At 34.5% G+C, this 10,331-nt stretch overlaps 1 protein-coding gene across 2 annotated transcripts in view; it reads left to right on the plus strand.

Annotated features, from left to right (window-relative positions):
* LOC107639504 (acetyl-coenzyme A carboxylase carboxyl transferase subunit alpha, chloroplastic) overlaps window positions 6,232–10,331 on the plus strand; it is a 6,660-nt gene continuing 2,560 nt past the window's right edge. The window contains exons 1-8 of one of the 2 annotated variants that reach the window (XM_016343019.2): window positions 6,232–6,605; window positions 6,953–7,284; window positions 7,411–7,485; window positions 8,114–8,221; window positions 8,369–8,529; window positions 8,646–8,760; window positions 8,853–9,007; window positions 10,236–10,287. In XM_016343019.2, the coding sequence (XP_016198505.1) occupies window positions 6,961–7,284; window positions 7,411–7,485; window positions 8,114–8,221; window positions 8,369–8,529; window positions 8,646–8,760; window positions 8,853–9,007; window positions 10,236–10,287 (990 nt within the window). In that variant the 5' untranslated portion in view covers window positions 6,232–6,605; window positions 6,953–6,960. Of the gene's footprint in view, window positions 6,608–6,919; window positions 7,285–7,410; window positions 7,486–8,113; window positions 8,222–8,368; window positions 8,530–8,645; window positions 8,761–8,852; window positions 9,008–10,235; window positions 10,288–10,331 lie in introns of both variants that reach the window. The other variant, XM_016343018.2, reaches the window with a different exon arrangement.

The following is a 10,331-nucleotide window of genomic DNA, read 5'->3' on the forward strand; positions in this document are numbered from 1 at the left end:
TTTGAATGGTTTGTTATAATATATTTAATTATTTTAGAAATGTGGTTCTATGATGTTATTTGTTAAATAGATAATTTAGACACATCTAAAGTAAAATTATTTTAAAGATTCGCAAATTTAGCTATAGCAAAGTACTTTCTAATTTAAGTAAATCCTAGGATAGGATTTTTGAAATTCTTATAAAGAATATTTATAATAATTTTTTGTACTCCTAATACTCTTTATTTATCTCTTTTGATGTATTCTTTTGAATAGAAAAAAAAAATATGTGTTAGCTAATTTGATAACTAGATTTCTATGTTATTATATAACAAGTGGGCACAACAAATTTTTAGTAAAAAATTAAATGGTATTATATAATTTTAACCAATTTTTAAACATGTAAAATATCCAAAGACAAATTTTTGGTATTTGAAAAAATTAAATAAATTTCAGTAATAATTTAAGTTCTATTAGAATTTAATTTTGGAAAAAAAAAATAAATTTTGAGTCCAGAATAGATCTCTATATGTTGCAGGTGCTATTGATCGTGAGTGAGATTCACACAATAGCAGCAGCATCTTCAATTTTTGGCCATGGTTTTCTATAGTTTTCTATGTTCTTGGTGACGTGAATTTGTCAATAAAAACTCTACAAAATTTATATACTATTCAAATATATCTTGACAAAAAATTTTAAAATTTTTCTGAGCAAGAATAACAAGGTATCGATTCTATCGTTGAAGCTTGATTCAAGCTTTCATTGTAATAAAGGTTAAACAAAAATTTTAGAATAAAATAATTTTTTCAACAAATTTATTTTGAACTACATTCAAATAAATAAATAAATAAAGTCTCTACCTAAACAAAACAGAAGAAGCAAAAATACAATCAAACAAAGATGAAGGGGGAGCAACGGCAGGGGAATCAACATCCGAAAGGGTTAGAGTTATTATATTTATTTCTCTTACTAGAATAAAATTCTTTTCGGTTTTGGCTAAAAATAATTAAAATAATAAAACATATAATTCCACATTTTAGTTGTTTTTTAATTTAATTTTTAATTATTGGCTAAAGTATTTTTTATTCTTTTTCGTAGATTGAAAAAAAGAACATAATTGTTGGTGCACCATAAACTAGCAAAGAGATACGATACCACCAATTTGTGAATGGCACCACAAAATTCGCCCTACCCCATTATCATAGATTTAAAATTGATTGGATTTAAGCTATAATTTTTAAGGCATTACATCAATGCATTCATGTGAAAGAAATGGACTTTGTTCTAATATTATATAAACTTGGAGCCGAAATTGATTGCCGATAATGTTGATTGAGTATCTGAAAATTGACTTGTAAGTTCATGGCCAAGCATATAGGAAGACATATGATGTGTGAATTGTATAATTGTGTGACGCTATGTGATGATTGACTATATAGATGTTAATTCTTGAACAATTGATATACGATGTATTTCACTAATCTCTATCGAAAATTCTGTTGCAATTCTCACTCCTATTACTTTTTTGTATTGTATATTTTCTATTTTGAGATTATACAGATAGTGACACTAGTGATATTTATTGAGTTTCTCAAAGTTGAAGAGTTTGCGATAGATTCCACCACCGAAAACATGTATATAGCAAGAATTCCTTACATCCGCTTCTAATATATGGCATTCCAATCCTTTCAAGAACCTCTGTTGAGTCCTCTTTTGATCCCAATTCACCATATGACTTTCCTCTTATCAAGCTACATACAAATCCACCTCCACACTCATCAACACATACACCACACTATTCTCCATTGACTTATGATTCATCGCTTGAATCAAACCCATACCTAAGATCACTTGGAGAGGCTCTTGCTCTCTTTGTTCAAGGAGCTTCTCCAATAAGTTTTGGAGAGGACCCTTCAGAAGTCTCATCTGCACTCCCTACTGCACTCTCTACTGGCACCAACCAAAAGTCATCCTAAGAGTTTTACAATTTCTGTAATACCCTATCACCCTAAACTTTACCTCTAGCCATAAAGTCAAGGGCGACAAAGTGTCACGACAGTTCTAAAGCTCATACAATAATATAATCAAGGAATATAATAAACTAGAAGCTCGATGAAGGAATAAAGCGCGAAGCGTTCACACACAATAACTAAACTGTAAAGGTAAGAAAAGAGATTAAAGATACAAGTTAAACAAGGTATATATATATATATATATATCCAAAAGAAACCTAGTCACAACCCGCGAAGTTTAGGCCGACTAGTTAAACAAATATAATAGAGTTTTTGAAAGTTAAAACAGTTAACATCGTATCTCTCAAAGTTTAAGCATCTAAGGCAACAAGTATAATATACAAAAGTGAGAGAATAACTACATCAAGGTGAAAAAAATACAAAAGAGATCCATCATCCGCTCTATCACCATCCGCAAACTCACCGAGGTGGGTTGCGACCTGCATCTGAAAAACAATAACATATGCTTTGAGAATCCGAGGTTCTCAGTATGGTAACAGTGTCCAATAGATAAGATATAAGGTTCCGAAAAGTCAAAGGCAATCCTAGAACTTCCCACATGCATAAGATTCAAACTTAGAAATGTTGAATAAAAATTCCATAAAAGATTTTCTAATCTTAAGGATTTTCTAAACTAATAGATCACCACTGTCCCACAGTCTTTGTCAACCTATCCTCCATGCGATCCCATCGCCATCACCTACCGAGCCTCCTCAATCCCAGCAGAAAACACAAATAGATGCAAGCAAGTAAAACACAAGTAATATACATTTACAACAAGTAATTCAAGAAGCAAGTAAGTATGTTATACACTTAGGCACTAGATGCACTTAGGCAAAGCAAGCAAACACATAGAAGATGCATATGATGAATTCCTATCTTATTGGACGTGATATCACTTGTCAGTTCAACTGCCAATTTGACACATCCCCTTGGGATGTCGCCTTTCGGTCACGAATAATTGGTACCATAGGGATATAATGCCCGGCAAACTCTTGTGACTCGAAATGATGCGAGTGGGATACTCTGCCTCAAACCTCACATCTCAACTTAAGCGGGATTAACCACCGTCCTTACGCCGGCGTCACAACCTCAACAAGCGGGATTAACCAGCGTTCTTGGCAGGCGCATAGCGACTTACCAATCAATTCACATCAATATATATATATATATCCAGTCTCAGTAATCACTGTCATTCTCATCATGTCCAACAATCTCAGTTATTCATTTGTCTCAATACATCATCATCTCAACACTCCGCTAATCCACTCAAGTTATTCCATCCATAGAACTTCCCAAGCCTAAGTCTCCATCTTTAGTTTCATAAAAGAATTATCTAACTAAGTCCACTCAATGTGTTTTCCTTTGTCCCAAAAGCCTAGATAATAGCTAAGGGGTACTAAACAGTAATTACAGAGGTTTAAAAAACTAGAAAAGTGCCTAAAAACACAAAAATCACATTTTCAGTAAAACAGGGGTCTCGCGTACACATGTCCCTTCTTGCATACGCATAAGTGTAAAATTGACAAAGTCACGTACGCGTACGCGAACACTTGAAATAGAAAGGGGTCTCGCGTACGTGTACAAATGGTCACGTACGTATGATATGGTCGGGTACGCATGAGTGTTTGGCAGAGGCCAATCCTCACGTACGCATGCCCTATTCCCCGTACGCCTACCACCCAGTTGTTAAAAAAAAAGTTGTTTTGCTGCAGAATCCAGTTTTTCACACCAAACTTCAAACGTGCATAACTCTTTCGTTTTTCACCCGTTTTTCGAATAGCATAAACTTCATAGACCCAATTGTCATTCAAAACAATTTTCACTAAAAATGAGGATCCGAAAACAAAACTATAGCTCGTTAAAGTTGGTTAAAAATAAAATTTTATCAAAATTTTACAATGTCCTCTATCTTTCCAAAACTCAAAACCAAACCAAAACCAAACATACACAATTCCAATCCTATACTTTTATGCACATTACCAATTACACTTCCATCATTGTTCAACCATACAACACCTAACCATTTAGTTCCAAATTTATCAACTACTTCCACAATTTTCACTCATAAATCACCATCTTTAACAATTACCAATCCAAACCATCATAATCAATGCTCATCAATTCATCATTTGTAAAAAAATCAAAATCCTCATCAATCATCAACAACATCAATATTCATCATTAGTCATCAACAACTCCAATATTCATCATCAATTATCAACAACAACAATTCAATCATATCCTACGGTCCACTAGCCTAAGTTGCCAACAACATTATATATTATTTAAAGAAAATCAAAACCATACCTTCGTTGATTCTCACACAAGTTCAAATCACCAAAAATGATTCCAAACAAGCTTCCAAAGCTCAACAACCGCTTTAGCTCAAATCCAAATGCTCCAAATCTACTACTTTAACTCCAATCAACAAGAATTCTAAGCTAATTCATATAATTTATCAAAAATTAATCCTAGGATTCACAAAATTTATAATCCACAATGGTTTATGATTTTCTTACCTTATCCACGGTGAATTGGAATAAAACCCGACAGTTTTCCGATGCTAGATGCCACTTAAACAACCAAAATAAAAAAGAGTCTCAAAACCCAAAAGTCATTTTTGAATTTGATATAAGATAGAGAAATGGAGTATGAAATTCGAGTTTCTTATCAACTTTGTTTGGATGAAATCGAAGAGCTCGGCGAGAGTTTTGCGTGGCCGCAAACGGCACACAAATCAAAGCTCCAGTGAGAGAGATATAGTCAAATGAAGAAGATGATAAATAGTGCCACCTTGGGTTTCCCTCTTCTTCAATCTCAGCAGCCTTCTTCCTCTTGTGTGTGTGTGTTACTAGGCTGAATGGCCTCATTAAAGTGTTTTTATATGTTGGACTTGGTCCTAATTTGAGCTCGGTCCAACTACTTAGCATTTTTGGTTCGTTTGGTTTAATATTGGGCCAAAACTTTTAGAATAAGCGCCCGATTTTCAATTCTAAATATTTTTCTAAATTTTTCTACGATTTTTATTACTCTTACACATTATCGGACAGACTTAAGCCGATACTGCTAGCTAAATTACCGGTAATCGTTTTTACGCAATTTTTCACAGAAAATTATATTTTTTTACTAAAAAAATTCAATGAGTTTAAATCTCACCTTTAAATTTACAAATTAATATTTTTAAATTTTTAAATCTATTCCAGTCAATTAAATTATTATTTTATTCTATTTTAAACGACTATTTATTTTCGGTTCTTACAATTTTACTCTAGCTATTTAAGTGTTTTAAGTATTTTCGTTCTTTATTGTAGTGTTTGTACTTAAAATGTTATTTTATGTATGTGTGTTTTTAGGAATTACAAGTTCACCTCTTCTCCATGTGTTTTTTTTTTTTAATGATAGGCTTAATTATAAAGAGGTCAATATGACACTCATGCATTAACTGAACTTAATATCCTACTTGACTTAGCATTTTAAGTGTTTTTCAAGAAGGGGGTGTTACACAACAACAGAATTGCATAAGTCCCACAATGATATTTTGGAGTAATTAATTTCTTCTTTTTTTTTCTCGCTCCAACACTTCTAGCAGAGCTATCAGTAGCATTCTTACCTTCATCATTAGTTCCTTCTCTTTCACTCTCGAAAAAATGGACGTTGAATTACTTGTTTGTTGCTGTTTACGGCATGTTAAGACTCAACAAATTAGATATATTGGGAGGAATGACCAACAACAACATATGAAAACGTTTCTTCCTATGGAAACGATATTGTTTTTTTTTCTATGTGAAAGTCGACACATAACTTTCTATCTATTTTGAGAGTTTATATTGACATCTAATGTTTAATTCAGTATACTAACATAATTGTTCAATAACTTAATATGATAACTCAATATTTTTTTTTGTTATAACTTAATAAAAAAACACTTAAAAAAATCGCGTTATGTCAAAGAAATAGAAAAATCGAATGAACAGAGATTGAATAGGTAATTGATTCCTTATTTTTTAAAAAGGAACATCTATTTAAAAGTTGAAAGTGAAAGGGCACACAACAAAAGTCATCAATAGTAAATTAGTAATAACTAGCACCTTCAATACACAGCCTCCCCCCTCGCCAATCAAAAATAAAAACTAAACAACATAGCACCTTGGGAGAGTGGCAAGAAGAGAAGCTAAATTCCCAAATTACCCCGATGAAAGCGAGGGTATTGTGTTTTGCGTGATGTTGTAGAAGAAATGGAAGAATAAAACTAACATAGTTGTTCTCACTTGTATGGCTTAACGGCCAAACCGAAAAAAGCTGGCTCATTATTGTAACAACACAAAGCGGCATAAGAAATATCGCCCCCCATTTCATAATTTTCACACTTGGCCATTTTCTTCCTTTGGACACACCAAAAATAAAAACAATTCTAAACCCCAATCTAAGCTTAGCTACTCACTCCCAACTACATACAACAACTCTCTCCCACTTCGACGATCTCTACGATGTTCTTCCCATCTTTTCCCATTTTCTCTCTCTTCCCTTAAGAATCCCTTCATTTCTCTCTCCATCACATTCCAGATTGTTCCTTCTCTTTCTCTCTCGCCTTTTCTTCTCTCTGTTCCCCAGGTAATAATGGAGCTTCTCTTTTGGCCTTGTTTCATTTTCGTTTTCCTGGGAATGTTATGGGAGCCCTTTTGGTTTTGTTGTGATTTTTTGCTTCTTTTGTTGTGTTTGCCTTGATTTTGTGAAAATGGGGGTTAAATCGTTGATGGGGTTCATAAAAAAATTGGATCGAGATGAAGTTTTCTCCCTTTTTAGCTGTTTTTCTTGTGATTTTTCCATATTTCGTTTCTGGCTTTTTCTGATTAGTATTGGTAAAGTTGGGATCTTTTGTGATGGATGTGTTTACACTGATGTTAACATGATTTTTGGTTTTGAAGGTTTTTTAACATTTTGGTGGTGGAATTTTGAAGAATTGGAGATGGCTTCTTCCTCTGCTGCTGCATCTCTTGCCGGCGGTTCGGCCTCGGATCTGCTGAGGAGTTCAACAAGTGGATTCAGCGGTGTCCCTTTGAGGACTTTAGGGAGGGCAAGGTTGCCCTTGAAGCAAAGAGACTTCTCAGTGTCTTGTAAGATGAGGAAGGTGAAGAAGCATGAACACCCTTGGCCTGATAACCCTGATCCCAATGTGAAAGGCGGGGTGCTGAGCCACCTCTCACCTTTCAAACCACTCAAGGAGAAGCCGAAACCGGTCACTTTGGATTTCGAGAAGCCCCTTATTGCGCTGCAAAAGAAGATCATAGATGTAATTTCCAGTTTGCACTTTGTTTGGTTGTGTTGCACGCTATGCTTCGTTTATGTGATAGTTAGTTACTTTGTTAGTTGTGTTTCATCGTGGTTATGCTCATTCTATTTATGGTTGCACAAACAGGTGCGGAAGATGGCAAACGAAACTGGTTTGGATTTTAGTGATCAGATTCTCTCATTGGAAACCAAGTACCAGCAGGTTTGGTAGTTGTTATTAGTGTTATTCTTGAGAAAGTTGGATTACTTTTTTGGGATAAACTGATTATTAGTGGATTAAATTACATGCTGAATGTCATGCATGTTACGATAGATATTGTGAAATAATTATTGGTAGATTGGTTTACCTATCATGCTACTCTCTGATGATCTGATCATAACTTGCCAGAGTGAATCTATAATATTTTAACCTGGTCTTGTTAGTTAAGCATGGCTGTTTTCGTGTGCTCACTTCCCTTTTTAATATATCTAATATACCCTCTGCTTAGTTGTTGCTCATCCCATGTATTTGTCACAGAAATGAAAGTTTAACTTCTTTTAAGTGATTGCTATGTTTTCTGATTCCCTCATTGAATGAAAACTTTCTTTTATTCAATTAAATATTTTGGAATTTGCGCATTCTATGTTGAAGAGTATTATTGTGTTAAAGGTATGTTGTGTTTGCGTGTTGTTCACTGTTTTATTGACTTTGGCTTGTCTTGGTTGTACTGTGCTTCTCAGAGTCCCATCATTCAAATAACTCCTTTTCCCTTTCCACTGAACTCTAAGGTATTAAACAGTAAAAATTTGGGGGAATTGGTCTCATCATTTCACCATTCCTCTTGTTTCAGGCTTTGAAGGATCTATACACGCATCTGACTCCTATTCAGCGGGTCAACATTGCACGGCATCCTAACAGGCCGACTTTCCTTGATCATATCTATAACATTACTGACAAGGTCTACCAAATATTGACATTGTTTTTCGCTTCGATATATTAGTTATTGCATTTTCTAATTTGTAGCACATACTTCTATTGGTTTATTTTCATTCTCCCAGACGCCCACTTAGTGCAACAGAAGTCTCATTTTTTTCTCATATTGCAGTTTGTGGAACTCCATGGTGATCGAGCAGGTTACGATGACCCTGCTATTGTTACTGGTATAGGGACTATAGATGGTAGAAGGTACATGTTCATTGGTCAGCAAAAGGGTAGAAATACCAAAGAAAACATTCAGCGTAACTTTGGGATGCCAACTCCACATGGGTATGTCTTCTATGAACTCTAACTATGTTTAAGATATGATAAAAACAATTTAAATTTATGTGGTTAAGTTTACTGATGAATGATTGACACTGATAGTCGATTTTCAATTCAAACAGTTATAGGAAGGCTCTTCGCTTGATGGAATATGCAGATCACCATGGGTTTCCAATTGTTACTTTCATTGACACGCCTGGGGCATATGCTGACCTTAAATCAGAGGAACTGGGTCAAGTATGTCATAAACTTAGGTTTAACATTCTTTGACACTTGCCAGCTCTCTTTTTTTTCTAGGTTAATCCGTTTCATTACTGTTCATTCTGCAGGGTGAAGCGATTGCTCATAATCTGAGATCCATGTTTGGCCTGAAAGTTCCAGTTATATCCATAGTTATTGGAGAAGGTGGTTCTGGTGGTGCCCTTGCTATTGGATGTGGCAACAAATTACTTATGCTTGAAAATGCAGTTTTCTATGTTGCCAGGTGATCTAAATTTTCAACTCACTGAATCACTCTCGGAAACTCTGTAATATTGCAATTGTTATTTCTATCACGTACCTCTTATTTTCATTGTGCATATTACGTATTAACTGAATCTTATAGAGCTCCTTTGTATGATCTTAACCTTGCAAGCCTTTGCATGTGATTATCTGTTATGCCAGTTGAGAACTTTTACATAATGTGGTTATAAGTTAAGTTATAATGGGATGATGATGAAAGTGGTAGATTTATGTTATTAGTTTGATTGTCCTTGGACCTAATACTGTTTCCCTCCAGTTATTTTCCATTTCGTGCCCCTCCTATGTACTATTCTTTCAGGGTGTTTCAATTTGATTACACCGTGACACGGTGACAGATAATAACGTTATTCTCAAACAAGGAAGATTGTCATTATAAGTTGTTTTGAACACAATAATCTGAAATACACTTATGTTGAAAAGGGTAAATTTCTTATATTTGAATTGACTATGAATATTAGTCCCCCATTATAGTTTTACCTTATATGAAAAATGAAAGAATGAAAGATTTGTATAAATACTAGGTTTTATTAAGACCACCCTTAGCTTGACCATTGACCAACCCTATTAACCACAAATGTTAAGCAAAATTGCTTTCATGTTAGCTACATTTCAATTTAGCACTTTGAAAAAGTGGTTAAACTGTTAACTGGTTTCAACTTTTCTTTCTTATTTGTACTTGAAACTGATTCAAGTTTAGTAGTGATAGGAACCTGGTGTAAACTAGAAGAAATGGGACTAAAACTGTTGTATATTACTACAAAAAGATTGAATTCTGGTGAGGGATCAGCTTCAGAAGCATGTATACAAGAAACAAAATACAAAAGATAAATAGCCATCGGGGATTCAAGAAGCCCTTTGCCCATCCAAAGTCAACTTAAAATATGCCGCCATCTCATTTCCCAGACACACCCCCCATACACACCTCCTAACCAAAAGAAAATATCCAATCAGATCCTCACTTGCACTCGGTGCGGGTTCGGCATAATTGTACATCAGTAGTCACGATTGGCCTGGTATCCAAATTAGGATGGCTTCAAATAACTCAACATAAAGTTTCGTCTTTGAATAAGCTATCCACACATGCACACATATGTAATAAGCCTTTGTAGTATTTTTGACAACCAATTTATGAATAGAAATGTGTTTTCTGTTCTGTTCTTCTGATCTGCTCTCTATGTTTTCATGATTAGTCCTGAGGCATGTGCAGCAATCTTGTGGAAGAGTGCTAAAGCAGCACCAAAGGTATACACAGCACCAACCCTTGGCTCTTCTTTCATTTTGTAATA

Source organism: Arachis ipaensis, chromosome B04 (genome assembly GCF_000816755.2).
Source record: "Arachis ipaensis cultivar K30076 chromosome B04, Araip1.1, whole genome shotgun sequence".
Taxonomy (NCBI): Eukaryota; Viridiplantae; Streptophyta; class Magnoliopsida; order Fabales; family Fabaceae; genus Arachis; species Arachis ipaensis.